The sequence below is a fragment of the Manis javanica genome, chromosome 8 (assembly GCF_040802235.1).
Source record: "Manis javanica isolate MJ-LG chromosome 8, MJ_LKY, whole genome shotgun sequence".
In the NCBI taxonomy this organism is placed as follows: domain Eukaryota; kingdom Metazoa; phylum Chordata; class Mammalia; order Pholidota; family Manidae; genus Manis; species Manis javanica.
In genome coordinates this window covers 107,783,933-107,802,943 of record NC_133163.1, presented here as the reverse complement: position 1 = coordinate 107,802,943, position 19,011 = coordinate 107,783,933, and the positions used below count along the sequence as shown (strand labels likewise).

The 19,011-nt window shown below is 43.4% G+C and overlaps 1 protein-coding gene across 1 annotated transcript in view; it reads right to left on the bottom strand.

The window, feature by feature from the left end:
* Nucleotides 1-220: 220 nt before the first annotated feature.
* AQP9 (aquaporin 9) overlaps nt 221-19,011 on the bottom strand; it is a 40,618-nt gene continuing 21,827 nt past the window's right edge. Inside the window, exons 2-6 of the mRNA XM_017671202.3 lie at nt 16,278-16,404; nt 12,249-12,386; nt 10,785-10,903; nt 6,010-6,227; nt 221-2,140 (exon numbers count right to left, since the gene is read on the bottom strand). Of these exons, the coding sequence (XP_017526691.1) occupies nt 1,966-2,140; nt 6,010-6,227; nt 10,785-10,903; nt 12,249-12,386; nt 16,278-16,404 (777 nt within the window). The 3' untranslated portion in view covers nt 221-1,965. The remainder of the gene's footprint in view (nt 2,141-6,009; nt 6,228-10,784; nt 10,904-12,248; nt 12,387-16,277; nt 16,405-19,011) is intronic.

The window sequence follows — 19,011 nt, the reverse complement described above, 5'->3', positions numbered from 1 at the left end:
AGAATTACCTGGCCACCACTAGACATGGTTCTCAAATAAACCTTAGACCCGTGTAATTTAACCAGGTCGATGTTCTCACCCCTGGCTGCCCATTAGAATTACTGAGATATTTACAGATGACCAACTGGGCACTGGTAGTTTTTAAAAGCTCCCCAGGAGATCTCAATTTATAGACAAGATAGACAACCTCTGAAATACATATATTTAGCAGTCTTACTACTTATAAAAACTCAAAAAATATCCACCTATTTTATTTTAAGTAGGAAATATACAGGTAGTTTCAGGGCAAGAAAACATTTCCATGTTGGTAGATTATGGAACATAGGACACTGGAGACATTTCACATTTGCTTTTTGTTCTGTCACCTTGCAAAGCAGTTGGAACACTGGACACATCTGAGGATGCTGGGTTTTGTAACAGGCTGACTGAAGGTTCCCTGCTTGATATATAGAACAATGTATCTGATGCTTGTAACTCACAGAGACTTTTGACCACAGTGACATCCGTTACAGAACTTCACAGGGATGAGTCCTCCCACGAGGAAATTCCCGGAATAACATTTGTAATTGGCAGGGAAGGAAGATCAAGACTCAGTGAGACCAAGGGTGGGCCAGGAAGGGAGGCTTCCCGATCATGTTTCTCAGTGCATGAAAAATCACTGAATTGCCACATTTTTTGTTTGTTAGTGTTTCAGTAACCATGGGAATAAAACCAGACAATGAAGGACTTTATATCTAAGGATCCTAGAGAAATAGGTCTGGAAGGTGTACGTGTTCTGGTAGCTGCTAATCCCATGTAATCTGGCCAGCCAGGAAGGGCTGGTTAGGATTCTCCTGATCTTCTGACAGGTGTCAGCTACATTAGATTCAGCTTGCCACAGGGCCTTTGACAACTGGCTTATCTTCTCTAAAATTTGATTCCCTATCTGAAAAACGGGCAGCATGGCATTTATGTCAGTCAGTATCAGGATTAAATTAGCTAACCTGTGCAAAGGTGTTTTGTGAATTGTTGAGCCTAATAAGGTGACATTATCTTTACAGGGGCCTTCTATCCTGAAGACTCTACTAGACCAGGACCCAACAGCTTTCAGTTTTGGCTTCTAGGAAATATGCAGAAAAATGGATAAGTATAAACATTGACTTAACTCCTCAAATGTCTGTCCTCAAGCAGGCAGTTAGGAAAATACACTTGAGTTAAAAATACAGAGTGATGTATTTTTCATGACCAAGGTTACAAATGTATTTCAGGTTATTATATACTAAAAGCCAGGGAGTTCTTTTGTGCCCTCTATAATGCAAAGAGCAAGGGATTAATCTGATGCATGCTTTCCATTTAAAAAAATCCATTTGGTTTTCCAAAGGTATCTTGTCTCCTGAGGTTCCTGAATGCCACAGCATCCTTTCTTTCCCTGTGCGGTCCAGCTGTGTTCTACTGCTTCCTACATCCCTAGGTTGAGAGAGTGTCAGTATTTATTACAAATACAGTGGTACCACATAACTAGAGTGTGAACCCATTGGCTCCCTAATTTATGGACATATTAACTGAAATCTCTGTTTTGTCTTTCAATTTAGTTGTGGTTGATACTCAGAATGTAACCTTTGTGGATATCAAAAACAAGGCTTTGGGGATACTATTTTATACAGGTAAACTGAGACTATCCAAATAAGTCCATGGTCAAGGTTCCCGGTGATGAATGCTCACCCTGTAATAAGGATTCCCATCTAAGGATGAAATAAACAGGCAGAGAAGGCTATTTCAGGGGACAGTCGGTGCTGTCTGGGGGAAATTGGTAGAAAAGAGTGTTTGCAAACCTTCACTCAGATGCTTTTACAATTAGGTGTCCCACATGGCTAGCAGAGAAAACTGGGTGGATTCCACTGTAGTTGTGAAAACACAGACATCTGGTTTCCGTCTTTGCTGAGAACACCGGCTCAACCAATAGCAAACCCGGAACTGAGCACACGACTACATTATCACTTTAAGTTCATATTTCTCTGGTTTGTCCTCAGATTCTTCGGCCTCGAAGTCAGGGTCAGGGCTTGGGTGGTGGATTTCGATGACGAAAACATAGATGAGGCCTCCCAAGAAGGCACCAACCATAGGACCGACTACAGGAATCCACCAGAAGTGATTTCCAGCTCTGAAACCAAACAAGAGATTAGCGCTACACCGCTAGGCCTCCTCCTGGTAGTATGTCTAGCTCTTCACTAACCAGCTAGTCTGTCTCATCTTGTGGCTCCCTTTTAACTCAGCAAGAGCTAAGTATAGGGCACTCAGTGTGACTTGGTGGCTATCCCCCTAGATTTTCCAGAATTCTGGATTTCAGATCATCTATTCCATTGTTGTATTAGTACATGTAGGAGAATTTGTCCTATTTATTTTCCTTTCAGAAAATATAGACCCTGAACCCATTGTTAAACTGAGGGAAAGTTCAGCTAGATTATTTAGGAATTATTTTTCCTTCACACTCAAATAATGAGTCCTGGGGATTATCGCTGGAAAGGAGTTGTGGGAGATTCCTGAATATCATGGGTTTGTGAGGGCAATCACAACATAAACCATCAGGAAATTGTCAATGAATGGATGAATTTTTAAAACAACAAAGGTGGATATATGAATTGCCTATTAAGTATAATTAAAGTCAATGCTTATTTTTTCAGGTCACAGCTTAAAGTTTACTCTCTGATAAGGTTTTTGTGCCATGATTCACTGTCCCTTCCAGAAATCCTCAATGTTAGTACGTTACACTAAATGTATAGTTCTGGGAGGAAGCAGGTGTCTTTGTGAATTGACACCTTCTTTTCTGGAGACAGGAAATAGATTTAAATAACTCTGTAGAGAGGAACAGTATGCTCGGAGGAAAGCAAAACTATTAAATATATTGTTTAAGGAAATATTCTTTTCAGATAAAACTTTTTAAAAGCAGGGGAATGATAAATGCAAAAAGTTGGGATAATGCAGAGGAGGCAGAGGAAACTGGAGGGGCACAGAGATACGTAAAAGGATGTCACAGTGTTCTAGTCGGGGGAAGGATTCATGGCTGCTTTTTTTTATCGTTATGCTTAATAACTATTCATTGTTCCACGTGGCCTTTGACTCAAATTTTGATTCGAAAAGATAATAAAGAAATTAAGGAGACAAGAGCCCTACCCTTGAGCTTGTGCCTGGGTCATCCTGGAGTGCTCAGAAGTCTTAGATCAGGGGAAGAGCACGGAGACTGAGCACAGCAGCCACCAGATGTCACTCTCACTGCACAGGAGAGAGGAGGCCGCACTGCTGTTCCAGCACCCTTTCCCAAGCCCAACTCCAGGTGGATGTTACTACGCCTGGGCTTTAAAGAAGGAGGAGCCTTCTCTTTGGGTAAGCACATGAACAAAGTAGAAGCCACCTTATTTGGGCCATCATTTCCTTCCTTCTTCACTATTTTGTGGCAAATCTCTGCCGTTCAACAAGTTTAGGGTACAAGAGATCTGCCCAGACACATGCCCTCCTTCTTCTGACTGGACTCTGCCTTTTATGGTGGCTGAGCGTGTTGTGCCAGGGTCACAGGTCATAGATGGACAGCTCAGATGTGGTTTCCTGCCTGGCCCAACCTTACACATATACAGTGTCATTTTCATGCTATGATTTTCCGGATGTCAGGAAACTGTGTTAATTGATTAAGGTACCATTATCAGAGATTCATTACTTTGGGTAAACAATTTAAAAAATTAACAATACCCCTGAGATCCTTCATCCATTAAATCATTAATCCCTTACTGTGAATTAGGCTAGAGAATCTGGATGGGAAACATTCTCATATTTAAGGGAAAAGCAAGAGTAATCCAGGGTCTGATGACTCTTGTCCTTGTCAGACTCTCTGGTGTTCCACTCGCCTGGTCATCTGCTTACCCTTCAGGGGCAAGTGAGGATCTAAGAATGAATCAGTCTTGATTTTACCTGAGATCTTGGGTGTAGAGTCAAGCCAGGATATCCACTTCAGATGCTTACTTTAGACAAAGAACCCTAAAAGGATGGGACACTCCAGGGATCGTTTGGTTTAAGGAATGCCCTTACTATCCCTTCAAGGTTTTCTTGGGGACTTTTTGGTTGAGGATTACTGGCCAGCCCAATTCTACCTGGTTTAGAGCCATCATGACTGTTAGAGCTTCTGGCGAGTCACGAAGCAGCCTCAAAGGGAGGCCAGGTCACCTCGGGGCATCTTTGTTCGACACGTCGGGGTGTCGGTGTGACGCTAACAGAGGTGACGTGTGGGTGGGGATCGTGGTCTCCTAGAGTGAGGCTCAGGAAGGTGGGATTAAAGGAAACTCACAGGCTGATTCTGGGATCTGGGGATAAGGAAATGTTTCAGTCCTGTTTCTGACTCTCCATTGGAAGAGCACGAAGGGTCCTTCCCAGCTGGGGACACTTGGTTCCACCTTTTCATGTCCTAGTGGTGATCATTCTGGAACAGAGCTCCTCAACCGTGGCACTCTTAACAGTTTTTGGCTGAATAATGCCTTGTTGTGGAGATCTGTCCTGGGTATTGTATGGTGCTTACCAGTACCCTTGGCCTTGACCCACTAGATGCCAGTACCAACTTCCATCCCCATCCTCCCCAGCTGTGACAACCCAAAATGTCTCCAGACATTGCTAAATGTCCCTGGGGGCAAAATCACCCCTAGTTGAGAACCACTGCTCTAGAAAATTGTATCGTTAGTTTCTTAAACATAGAGAATGTTTCATGATTCTCTCTGAAGCCCTCATCTCCTAGACATACTGGCATGTAGCATTTATCCATTCTTTTATTCAGTAACTTTTGTTCAGACATTCTGTGCACCAGGCCCTATTCTAGTCCCCTTGGACACAGCAGTGAAAAGCTGTCAAGGTCCCCTGTCATGACGGTTACACTCCAAAGGCTCTCAGCCCTGCCTGTGGTGGTGATTTGAATGGTGCCAGTTATTTTAACTGCTTATTTTTCACACTGGTCAAGGCAACCCAAACTCTTGCTTAAACAGTCATCACATGCATATGACTACATGTGCAGGTCAGCATCTAGGGACACTCAAGGATTTTTTTCTCACAGCACACATTCAGCTAAAATGTGCTCACATGTGTTTTTTTCTATTTCTGTTTCCATGTTAGAGCCCTGCTTCCTGATGAACCAAAGTGAGTTCCTTTCCCACAAAGAAGTAAGTGGATGGTACAGACTACTGAGGCTGCATGAGGAGAAAGTGGGAAGGAGTAAATGGGCAAAGTTTGTCCTGAGATTGGTACCAACAGTTGGCATATTTCCTCAGCATATTCTGAGGCAGAGAGCATGGGTCTTGCCATTTCCTGTGTACAGGCTCTTAATGTCTGCTCTGCCAGGAATTTCTTACTCATACGTCAAGATGCCACTCAGCTCTCATTTCTTCAGCCACGCCTCTGCCAACTTCCTCAGGCAGTTAGTCACCCCCACCCCACTTGGGTTACCTCAGCACCTAGTTTTAGGGCTTAAGCACACTCATTGCTCAAGGCTAGTGTCTTAGCTGATTTTGTAATGTTCTTACCTAACACAGTGAACACAACATAGACAGTGTTCAGTGAAGGTCTGTTGTATGAAGGAATGAATGAAGCATAGCATATGGTTCACTAGAAAGAGCCCCGCAGTAGTGCTAGAGGTATTAATTCTAGTCCTGTCTTTGTCACAAAGTGAACCTGTAGACAGTCATACAACCAAAATATTCATATAAAACCACATCCCAACTGAGGAATTATCATCACTAGATAGAACAGGCCTATCTCTTTTCAATTTACCTGGAGCCTCTGTTTTTTGTCTCTCTGTGTTTCTTCCACCCTCTCATTCTCTCTCTCACACACACACCTTGTATCACGGATCACCACTGAAATGCTTCACACTTGTGACCAGAACATGCACGAGCCCCCCAGCCCCCACTGGGACTCTCCTGACCAAAGTGGAAGCACAGTGCTCCCCGGTAAGCCGCAGGGTGGCCTCTCTGCCTCACCACCCTCCACCACCCTACTTACGTGAAGACCTCAAAGCCCCATCCTGCCAAAGCAGTGAAAACTCTGGGACTCAGGTCTCGCGCTGGGTTCATGGCGCAGCCGCTATTCAGCCCCAGGGAGGACGCGATGGCGATGATCAGGAGGCCGACGACGACTGGCTCTAGGCCTCTGGGGACCCCCAAGTTTCTGGAGTCAAAAATGGCAAAGACGACCATGATGAGGAACATGGAGGCCACTACCTGAGCAGGGAGAGAAGGCACAGGCGTTAGCTGGTGTCTTGCCCACTTGCCCACCTCAAAATTCACCCCCTCTCATTCAAAACAAGCCAGTAATAACTAACACGCACTGGGTGAGCACGCCGTGCCAGGCTCTTCTGACTGCAGCCAGCCTAGATGGGGACACTAACACCACCCCCATCCACAGGCGGGCTCAGTGGCGGGCAGGTGTGGACCCAGGGAATCTGGCTGTAGAGATTCTGCCTTTACCACCCTCACCCACTAGCCGCTACCCAGCTCAACAGAAGGGCAAGGTGCAGACAGGGAAGATGGAAGAAGGGGTCATTCGAGCTGGCAAGAGATAAGGTGAGGCACTGATACATACACAGGTGAAGGAGATGAGCAGGAATTTCATAAGGGAAAAACAGAATCATGAAACACTTAAGTGGGAAAAGCCGATTTGTAATGAAAAAAATGCAAACAATGCCAAATGTTAAGGAATCCATTCCAGTTCTCTCAGGCTTTTCTAGTAGAACTAAACACATACCACTGTCAAAAGGAAATTCAGCAGTAATTTAGTAACAGGCATTTAAAAAACCCATAAAATTATTTTTTCCATTTGACCCAATTGGATATTTTAGAACCACACCATGGGAGTAATCTAAAATATGGAAAAAAATCACAAAACAAGTGTGCTCACTTAAAAGTTATTTATACTATTGAAAACTGGAAGTCACCTATGCACACATCAATAGGGAAGGGCTATAGTCCGTGGTATAGTCCACTAGAGAGCCATTAAAAACAATGAATATAAAAGCTACATGGTAACATTTAAGAATGTTTATGATATTAATTTAAAAAATTGTAAGTGCATTATATTTCACACTTAGAAACACACATAAGAGAAAAATCGTAAGAGAATATACGAACAGTAATAACAGGGATTCTGAAATGGTGGGTCATGGCTGGTATTTTCTCCACTGTTGATTTTCTAAACTTTTTAAACTGTTATTTTACTTTCACAGCTAAACAATAGCTACTATTTACTGAACACTTAACACATGCCACGTACTTCATTTTCTAGAACCCCCCCTCAAAGAATAAGGAATGCAGGACCTTCAGGGATTGCTAATGGTTGGAGCACAAGGGTTTTCTAATATCCATTTCCTTGACTTAGCTATATGTTTGCTAAAACCGTGGTCCTTAGAGAACCTGGTGACTCACTCTCTCTCAGATACGTGGATAAACCTCAGGCAAGGCCTGGCTAACCCTCAGTGGACTCCACTCCCCAGGAGCCGTGCAATTTCTTTGTCACCAAGACACTTGGTGAAATGTCTTGGAGAGAGGAATTGGAAGAACATGTAAAATTCTACGAGATTTCATTAGAAGAACAAAGTTGAGTGGAAGAGAGAAATGGGGGAAGAGAGGGAAGGAGAAGGCTGGCCGAGGGTAGAAAAAGGACTGCTTGTTGATTGCCCTCAATGTGTCAGGAATTTCATTGTCATGGTCTATTAGTCAGGTATCACTGATGGCGTTGATCAGAAGTCTAAACTGAGGCTTCAGAAGGTCCTGAGTAACTCATGCAAGGGCAAATGCATAGGGAGGGGCAGGGCTGGCACGTGTCTCCTGGGGCACTGCGGAATCTCGAGGGAGGCTTGTGTCATTCTCCTGCCTTGGAGTGGCCCTGAGTCAGGGGTGTCCTGGGCCCAGCTAACTCTGGAGAAGAAGGGAGGAGGTGAGCATCGCTGTAGGACTCAGTGGAGAGGGGCTGCCTCAGGATAGGAGGGTTAGTATTCAGCCTGGGGCTTTCCTCTGTACCTCACATTCTCAGAACAGCCAGAGTACAGGGAGGTAGCTGTGGGTCCAAATCACAAGGAACAAAGAAAAGCCAAGGTGTGAGAAAGAAAGTGAGCGTTCTTTCTCTCCTACGTTCAATGCAAAGGGCCTGTATTCACATGAGAAATTTCTAGAGGCCCTTGACAGCTCTTGACTCTGGTCTCATCTTCATTATAAGATAAATTAGGCTTGAATTATGGAAAATAGGATCCCTGAGAAGCCCTGTCTGTCTTACTCATTCGCTTAGTCCAAGCTGAGCCATCCCCTGGGGCCCTCCTTCCTCAGCAAATACGCAGCTAATTGCTCCAGTCAACCTGTGCATTTAGGCCTACCAGTCCCCACCCTCCCTGTCCTTCCTGACCTGCCTAGGTGAACAGGCTCCTGGCACTCTGAACCTGGAAACAATCACCTGGTCAAGCTCTTTCTAAACAGAGACTAGTGCCCAGAAAGGTAAGGAATCCCTACCTTCGGCAATCTCTTCCCCCTCCATCCCCTCCATCCCTCCTTCCTTCTTCACATCTTTTTCTGTGTTTCTGTCCCAAGTTTATGAAACAACAACCCTTCTGTCCCCTTCCTTCAGATGGCACCAGTTTCCCCTAGTTCCCAACTGGTTAATCTAGCCCCCAAGCTAGGAAGGATTTTAAAGATGACATACCCCACACTCTCCACCCTCTGGTGTTTGAATCTGCTGGAGAATATCCCCATCTCCACTTTGCAGCCCCAGAGGTTACCCAGGCAAGTCTCCACCACCTCTAGTCACTGTTGTCCTGGGGCAACACGGTCTAGTCCAGCATTAATTGCTAGAAAAAAATCTTTTATTGAATGTAACTTTCTTCTCATAATTTCATTCTTTCATGGACTAAATATTTTATAATTAGTATATAATATTATATAAATAATATATTTAATTTGTTAGTAAATATTTATTGAGCACCTATTTTATACCAGGCATTGTACTTCCACCAAATCTTCACCATGGGGGGGGATTATAAACCCTAACTCTAATCTCTTTTGCTGTTGACAGTCCTTCAAATTGTTGAAAGCTATCATCAGTCCCCACCACCTACCGACGCACACACCTTCTCTAGACCAAACGACCCCATTCTCCACTCATTGCTATGTGATATCCTCACCTTTTTGCTTCTTCTGCTTTGGAAGCATGGCTCCTTGAAGTGCGGCATTTGGAAATGAGTCTAACACTCCTGGTATAGAGTAAGACCCTCAACTACTGCATTTGAATACTGTGCTTCTATTAAAGCAGCTTATGACAATATTCCTTTTTCTGACATTAACATATCTCTGTATTATTTCCACTAAATTTATCCTATCATTCTAACTCATCTACACTTTCTGTGCCAAATTACTAATGTGACTAATTTCCTATCGAATTATAACCATTTTTGCATCATTCCTTTTGTTCTTACGTGATTATTTTGTTCTTCATCTGGATTCTGGATTCCTGGGCAGAGACTGTTTACAATGTATTTTCCTCATATTATTCACTCTATCTTATAAATAAGCTGGTAGGTGCTAATATTATCCCCATCTTACAAATGAAAACCCTGATACCAAAAAGTTCAATAATATGCTGAGGTTACACAGGGAGTTGGATTGGACTGTAGCTGAGCAGAACTGGTATTTATTTATTTATTTTTTGGGCGATGTCGGGCTTAGAGTAAGTGACTTCATTTGGGGCTTGCTGTCTTATTAATAATAACTACCATCCCCAAATTTAATGTTTTAAAATTGTAATATTTACTGTGCTCACAGATCCTGTGAGTGGCAGAACTGTTACTTTAATTCAGGTACCTAGATGTTTACAGCTCGTGTTTACTTGTCAGGCCCTCACATCCAGACACAGGGCTGAGCACTTACTGAACGCCCAATAAAAACTTGTTCTCTGTCTGGTTTACTGATCAAAGTAGAAAGGAAAAAAGCAAGGACATGAGGACATAGTTTTTTCATCCACCCACTGAATGCAGGTGGGCAGAGTTGGCAAACTGGAAGAGCCCTTTTATACACACGCCCACTCTAACCTGTTCCCTTGTATAAGTCCTGATCACAAGAGAAGAATTTAGAGCTGCTGAAGAAATATCCTTCCGTCCTTATTCCCTTCCTTCCTTCCTTCCGCTGCACTGACCATGCGGTACAGCAGCCTTCCTGAGATGCATTAAGGAAGGGAAAATCTATTAGGTTGACAATGTTGTTCCTATTACAAACTGACCGGAGTAGTTATGCTTATTGGCTACACCACAGATGCCTGGATGCAGCTCAGTAAGTGTCAATAGGATAGAGACACTTTCAGCTACCTTGAGAGTTTTGATGGAGAGACATGGGGAGACAGGGATCTGTGATACTCTAGGCTCAACTGCCATACTTCACAGTCCTTGAATTGAGATCAAATGTCTCTTCTTATGGACTCCACATTTAGATTATGAGCATAAATGAGACAGTAATAATGAAGCAAACCCCATTTGCCCCTACTGAGTGTTGAAATATCCAGTCATCTATTTTTTGTCTGTACCTCAACTGATGTAAAAACAAGTGTATGTATTAAAAAGGAAGCAGAAAACTCTCTTAATGGTATCAACTTTGGTAAAGGCAAAAATCTGTCAAGAAAGCTTGGGTTATGCCCAGTGACCTCTGCCTTAGGAAATACAGCCTTTCCTTACCTATCATGCTCCTATGCATTCGCCTTATTAGATCTTGTCACCAAAGTTGGGTCTTTGTTGAAAGCACACTTACCTGGTCTGCAAATGCATTCACCAAAGACAGATATGGAGCTGGGTATGTTGCAAAAATTAATGCTGTAGCATTTTCTCCCACGATGAGCAGTTTTCCATCAGCGAAGGTCATAAGTCCATCTACGGAAGACAGAACTCTGTTACACTGGTGTTCTCTGGGCAGGGGTGAGGGAGTCTGCGCCGGGTCTTGTGCCAAACACTGCAGTTAAACAATCAGGCTTAGCTTGGCAGATATATGTCATTTGCCTCTCTTCATTTCATAATAGGGTAGTTTTAGAGATGCTCAGAGAAATTCCAGGTCAAAGTTAGAAACCTTCAATGGTTCATTCCAAACTTGAGTCAATCCTTAGCTAGTAGATCCTGGGAACCAATCTTTTGGTAAATTCTTGGAATTTTTGAGATTGATCAAAAGCCAAAGTAGAGGTTGGACCTACTCTAGGCAGAATTCATAATTCCTGGAGGGATTTCAATAACCACTAATACCAGTCCAGAATTTGAGGTTATCATGGTACGGTGAAGATATCCTTAAAGCAAGATATGGAACAGTCCGAGACAGCCAGAGCCAATACGGCAGCAGCTCTGTGAGTTTCTGATCTGGTCTTGAATTCGCCTTTAGTCCTCTTAGACTCTAATTCTCAGAAAGACCCTCTTTGGGAAGAGGGCACTTTCCACAATGTATTTCTGTAAGGCATGGCTCATAAATTCTAGTTCCTAAGGGCTCTACCTTGAGAGTCATAATGTTTTAATATTTGCCTTGGGTTAGACAGAAGAAACTACTTTAATAGTTGATTTCATGGGAGCTAAAGATGTCTTAGTTTGAAGGGCCTTGGAAGTCATCTAGTTTAAGTCCCTCCTTTTCCAGAGGAGGAAGCTGGAACCAACAAGGTCAGATGACTTATTCTAAGTCACACAGCTACTTACTGATACAGCACAAAACTAAAGCCTACGTCTTATATCGTCAGTACTGTATTTTGCCACCAGTATTGTTGCAAAACAGAAGCTCTGGCTGTTGGATAGAAGGGGGAAGAGGTTCCCCACCCAGCCCATTTCTCTGCTGTGCTCCTTCCTTCAAAGACGTTGCTCCAGATTACTTTTCTAAATACTTACTCATCATTTCCTTTGCTACCAGTCAACACCTCCTATTCCAGCCAAATCAGACAAAGCTGTGGGGAAGCCACTGGCCTACTGCTAATTTTGTGCATGTTTGTACTGTAGTGCTAGTTGGGACAATGGATAAATAGACTTCCTTTAAGTTCTGCCTCCCCCACTTTCACTAAGAGACTTCATGAATTGGCCCTAATGATAATGTTGGCCTCGTTATTTAGAACTGAGAACTCTTAGAACTATCTGTCAATTGAAGAATGCTTCCTGTTCTTGCCATACCTCACCTCTTCCCACCAAATAATTCTGACTTTCATATCATGCCCAGCTCTCCCTAACCTTTGGACTCAGGGGCCCTACTCACCATAGTAAATGCCAAAGAGGGTTGCAGCCCCTACGAAGGCTCCCAAGAACTGGGCTCCCACGTAAAATGGAAATTTGAACCATTTCATCCGTCCAAAGAGACACATTGCGAAAGACACAGCTGGGTTGATGTGACCGCCTGCAAGGAAGATGAGATGATTATGAATATCAGAGGGCAGGCCAGAGACAATTGTTACAAGGAAAACCTTTAGAGAAGTTGGGAAAAACTTAGTCTTCTAGGTAGAGAATATTTGTGAGAGGAGACAGAGGCTTGTGTGTATGTGTGTGTGTGTTTATAAGGAGGAAGGAAGGGCTGATAATTATCATGGCATCATTAGACACCATTTAAGAAGTTTAGCTTCCTGAAAAGGGGATCAGATAGAAAGAAACTTGTCTTCAAATGGCTTATTTTCTATTTACCTATTTCCTATCATCTATCATCTGTGTACAGGTTTTACCTATCTATAAAACAATAACCACAAAGAGATTAATGTAAACTCTTCATTTCAATATTTTTAAGCCTATGTACTTATACAATATAGTTACAAGGTTTAAATCTATATCTAGCAATTCTTCAGGTCATGTCCAGAGTATATAAAAACAAACTTTGGACTGAAAAGAGATGTCTCTTTGAGGGGAAATGACCCTTGGCTGGTGGGCTGTGCCTCTCACTGAGGTATTAAGGGGCACAGTTTATTTTGAGGTCATTGCAATCTTAGAGTGTATCCTTCTCAGTTCTTCTGTATAAACAATGTATTTCTTGACACACAGAAATGTAGTAACACTTCCGTCACCGCAACCTGAAGTATGGCAAAAGAAATCATCTTCCTTGATTCTCATGCAGCCACAAGATCAGAGAGAGGGTTTGCTCTGTAGTCAGTCACCGATACCCCCAGCTGGACTTGCTAGTAACAATATTTATTGGACACTTGCCAAAACCAGTACTATAGGGGGTATTGCCTGCATTTGATCCCTGCAAGAACCCAGCAGGATGGATACTACTCCAATTAACTGGTAAGGAAACCAGGGGCATGAAAGTAAAGTAACTTTCTTAAGCCCCATGGTTAGTAAGTGGTAGAATTAGGATTCAAATCCAGGTTTATCTGAACTCTAGAGTATATGTCCTATATTATAACACTTCTAGATCTTCTTCCCCATGTTTATAAAACCTTCCCTGCCTTTGTGTGCAGAAAAGAAAAAGAACTTCAAAAATATATAGCAGAGGTCTTTATTCAGGTAGCTCAGACTACAAAGATTTATAGAGAGGGAAAGTTGCTCGGGAGTTGCTTGGGATTGTCTGGGATGGTGCTTTGCAAAGCAATGAGGAAATTTTCTCCCTGCAGAGATGAGTGGCACCCCTGGCTCCCCCTGAGGATAAGGCAGGGCAGTGTAGTGGAAAGAACATGAGTCCCTGAGTTAGAGAGTGCTGCACTCAAACCTTGGCTCTGCCTAGGGTGTTGTGGTGATCAGATTACTCATATAAGGAGTACAGGAGTGCGGCAGGGGCCCACAGGCCAGAGATGAAAGTCTTAAGTGAGCAGGCTGAACCCTTTCAAGGTTCTGGTCCAGACAAGTCCCCTCCTCCCTACCACCCACAGACTCTTCTGTGATAGAGATAAGCCTAATATTTTATTTGCTGTTGAGCAAACAATTTTTCCTCTTCAATGAATTTATATTACTTATAAAATGCTACATGAAAAACAACCACCACAGTCTAGGTACAAGCAGGCAGCATCAACACTTTTTTGGGGCAGCTGCCTAATTAGGATGCTGGGAGCTCTGATGGGCAGACCACTGGCATGTTCACAAGGGAGCAAGGTGTGGTGACTTCTTTACAGTAAAATGATATTTTATATTTCAAAAGCAGATGTGAACTGACCTTACCAGTCTGTGACCACAAAATGGGTCTCATTTATGTTCCTACCCAGTGTACGATGGTTCTTTTTATGCTCCATTTACACTGGTTATTTTCAAAGAAAGCCTCACATGTGCCTGCAAGAGCAGCAGCTGCAGCCACCATGAGAAAGTCACCTCCTACACTCAGTTTTCCTCCCTCTCCTGTTTCTGTAGCTACTATAGGCAATGCTGACACTGGTGTGAACGTCACGCGTGGGCCAGTGTACTGTCTCTGCATGTTCCCGAAGCCACTGGTCCTCAAGGGGCCTGGACAGCGCTGGGTTCCAGAGATGGGGAGACAAGCTCCCTTTTGCAACTCCATGCTATCTTTTGTCAGACAGGCTCAGAAATGGCTCTACTTGTATTTTGGGGTCTCAAAGTCTCTCACAAATAATTTGGTCAGATCTTGACCCTCACCTAGAACCAACATCTAATGAAAATAGTCCCATTGGTTCTGGCCCTCTACCCGCTGAGCCCAGGGACTTAACCCCAGTGTCCGGGCCAGAAGGGAAGGCTTCATGCTATCCTTCGCTACCTTCTCTCCTTCCTACTGGTCTCCTTCCTACCTTTTTTCTTCCTATGGTGACTGCTGAAATCCGCAAGTATATCAGTGGATGCAAACAGACATGGACAGTGGTGTGGGGAAGCCTGTTAGCTCCACTGGTAGGGTCTGGGATCAATTTGTCCTAAGCAAATATTTGATGATGCTCAACTCAGGGTGTTATGCAAGCAAAAGACTCCAAAACCACATTCCTACCTAAAAAACACCTGAGAATATGCCCACACTTACATTGCACAATTTATGGAAACCACACTTGTGTGAACGTAGTGGGGGCCTGTAGTGGAACATCCTGCATGCTTGTTTTAAGCCAGGAGTGTGTTCTGTGTCTGCTGTCAAGGCCTGCACTGTGCTGGAGCCTTGGCACAGTCAGGGTGTGTCCCCTGGTTATTCCTGTGCCTTTAGGGGGTGATACAGTGCTGCGATCACCAAAAGGCTCAACAAGAGTTTGAACATAAACATCGCTCATGCCACATAAATCACATATATAGGAATCTGTAAGCTGGACTGCCCCAGGACCTGAGTCTGACTGTAATGTGGAAAGGGTGCCAGCCAGCAAATAACTGTTCCAGGAGCCCAGCCTGAGGAAACTCCCAAGGAGTCTAAGCAATTTTTCTTTAGTAACATTTGTCACCAGGCCAGAAGGCTTGACTGCTTACAGGCCCTGCTGGTAAAGCCTTTCCCACAGGAGACCATTGAAAGTACTGTGTAATAATGAGGACATGAACTTTGTTATCATGGAGTCCTGGGTCCGTCTTTGCCCTGCCTTTTTATCAGCTGCGGATTTCCAGCAATTTACTTAATCCCTTGGAGTTCCAGCTATCTCTGCAGAATGTTATTGGAGACAATAATACCTGCCTCTGAGGGCTGCTATGGAGCAGAAGGAGAGAAGTATGCACAGTGCCTGGGGCAGCAGCGCCCAGCACACAGTGGCTCCCTTTCTTTCCTTACACCAGTGGTCTTGCCTGAGCGTTCTGAATGGACTCTGAGGGCCTTTGGAACTGGATCATTTCCACAGTCCCTTTGTAAGTTTCCAGGCTGCATTAAATATAGTTTTATTTTGCTTTTCAGAAGCTTGAGAATGATTTCTTAATCAGCGCACCTCTTCAGGCAGAATTAGACCAAGACCTTCTGAATCAGACCTGCACTTCCCTGAAAGCAATAGCCAGGTTGCGAGTGGCTGAGATACTCCCTGATTGCTATAGCTAGAGGTCTGGGAACTTGCCTCTGTTGGAATGGTCTTTACTGGGCTAAGCATGGGGTATGTGGGAAATGGCTTCCGAGTATGGGGTAGAGCAAGTAAAAGGTCATTTTTGCAGATGAAGAATGTAATGTAGTGGCCAGATTTATGAATCACCCACTTCTGAGGTCGAACCGCATCTCTGTCTCTTGCTAAATGCTGCCTTGGCACACAAGTCACCATTTTCTGGTTATTTTAATTTTATCATCTGTAGATATCAAATACACGTTATTGCAGGATTGTTGAGATCTAAATAAACTGAGGTATATACAGCAACCGGCATTGTGTCGGCACACTGGAATGGCAGACTTGATTATTATCATTTCATCACTCACCAGAGACACCTCCAGTCACGTAAATGGCCACCGTGACAGCCATCGCAAAGCCAACATTGATAGTGACAATTCCTCCAAACTTGCCTCGACTGAGGATAGCTTGGGCAACAGAGCCACATCCAAGGACCTGGAAAGAAAGGAAACTCAACAGGTAAGTGGATACGGACACTGTCAAAGATATAACAGAAAGTCACAGCAACAAGTATTCTTTAAGCAAACTTGTAGAAAGGGCTGCCTCAGGGTTCATGCAAATCAAATTATAATGAGTTACCTATGCACAGACAACAAAATGCTGGTCCCAAGGCCAAATATGGCTTACAGGTGAGGTTTTTTTTGGGTCTGCACAGTGTTAAAATTTTGCCTACGTCTACACATTGGGTAAGTTCATTCAACATTCCAGATTTCTGGCTTTTATTTTAAATTAACCTTTTTATTTTGAGATAAATGTAGATTCACAAGAGGTTGTAAGAAATAACACAGAAAGATCTCATGTACCTTTTACTCATTGGCTCCTTTTCATCAATCAGATGAAGTAGAGTGGCAGTTGGCCACTCCCTTTAAACAGAGTTAGCGCTCTCCCAATTGGCTCACTTCACTCATGCAGGCCTCCTTCCCGACCCCTGTAGGTGTTATAGTTGGTGATCTCTGCTCTAGAAGCTCCCCCTATAAGCCAGGTCAGGCTCACAATAATATGCACATCTGACAAATGGAAAGGTCATTTGCACCATGTTTCATGCGCATGTCCGATGTGCATGAAAACAAAGGAAAATGGTGGGGGGATAGAACTGGCAATCAGGCCTTTCTAATCCCTGTATGCCTTCTCCCTGATGAGACTGCTGTTCCCTAGAGAGCAGAGGCTGCCAAACTTACTGTTCCTGGTAGTCCCTATGACACCAAGCACACTCTGCTAGCAGCTGTGCAGCAAAAGTGAAGTATGACAGTGAATCTCCCACAGTTTACAGCTGGTAGAGGATATTTTGGAGATGCGGATCAGCATTCAGAAATGTTTGGAATAAACATATTGTGATACATCCACTAAGCAGAGTACTATGAAGCTATAAAATAGAATGAGGGAGATATGTGTGTACCACAGTGGAAAGAGCCCGAGGTATATTATTAAATTTCTAAAAATATGCAGAGCAGTATGAAAGCACATTGCCACTTGTATGAAAACACATTATATGTATTTCTTCCTATATGTATGAGCTATCACCATGAGAACACAAAGAGAAGAAAATGGGGTAGGAGACAGGGGTAGGGGTAGGAGGTAGGGAACTAGATGACTGGGACAGGTGTTAGAAGAAAACTTTTCATTGTGTATCTGTTTTTTTAAAAACCATGTGTCTTAGTCTGACCATGCTGCTATAACAAATTCCAAAGACTGGGTGGCTTGCACCAGAAATGTATTTCTTACAGTTTTGGGAGCTGGAAGTCCAAGATCAGGGTGCCAGCATGGTCTGGTGAAGCTCTCTTTTGGAGTGCAAACTTCTCTTTGTCCTCACCTGGCGGAAGGGGTGAGAGGGAACTCTCGGAGACTTCTTGTATAGGGGCACTGGTCTCCTTTATGAATGCTCTGCCCTCGTGACCTAATCACCTCCTAACAGTATCACCGTGGGCATTAGGTTTTCAACAAATGAATTTTGGGTAGAGGACACAAACATTCAGGCTGTAGCAACCACATAATTCCTAATTCAAAAAAATAGGCCCCCTATATTCATTGGGCAACCAATTAAAACCATTTAATCCTGGTCCATTCAAGAACCACTTGGTGGGGGAGGGTTACAAGGCAAGGCTGAACAGCCGCACATCATTTTGGTAGGAAAACAACAAGACAAGTGACCCTCAGTCATCCTCATGCTGTGATTTCAAGAACTAGTGTGGTCCTGGAAAAATACATCCGAGACTGGAGGATCATTACATCAATGCTCTTTGCACGTCAAGCTGGTCAAGCTTTCTAGAATACAGAGCCCAGTTCGGATTTCATTACTAAAGAACAACAAACCTCAGAGAGGGCTCAGCATCAAGTAATGAATATTATTTAAGGGCATGTGAGGAAAGGTTTCAGAAACAAATATAGTAAAGGAAAAAGACATTAAGAGTGTGAAGGCTTCTCATCAGGGAAAGAGGATCAGCTATTGTGTCTCTTCTCAAAGAGATGAGAAGGGAAGTCCGGAGCTGAAATGTGAGAGGCTGCGCATAAACAATTTCCTGATCGTGATAAATTAATTCTAAATAGCTCCTCTGGGGTGCATTTGTGAGGTCCTTTATAGAAATACAATTTACAAACAAAGGACATTTAATACATATACCATGATTTTGGTTTACTCTTCCTTGCAGGCAGAGAAATTACCTAGATGATCCTTTAACATCCCCTCCAGTCCCCAGTTCTAAGATATATTGCCTTGCCTTAGTTAACTGCTGGGTAGTAGGGAGAAGCAGGCAGGTTTGACATCTCAAGGGATCATGCTACACGCACACACATGGCAATCTCGGATTTAATCACAGGCCTGGCTCCAGACCCTCCACTGAATGCTGAATAAAGTTACAGCAAGAATATGTGCCCTTATCCCCTTTCAAAAAAAATCCCGAGTCCCTTTCATAGCCTACCAATTTTACCCTCACTTGACATGAGTTTTTTCTAGAATCCCCATCTACTATAATAACTGTCAGAGTTAGACCACACTGGTGTCTTTCTTTTTAATCTAGAGGTAATTAAATGCCCTGGGTGCAACTT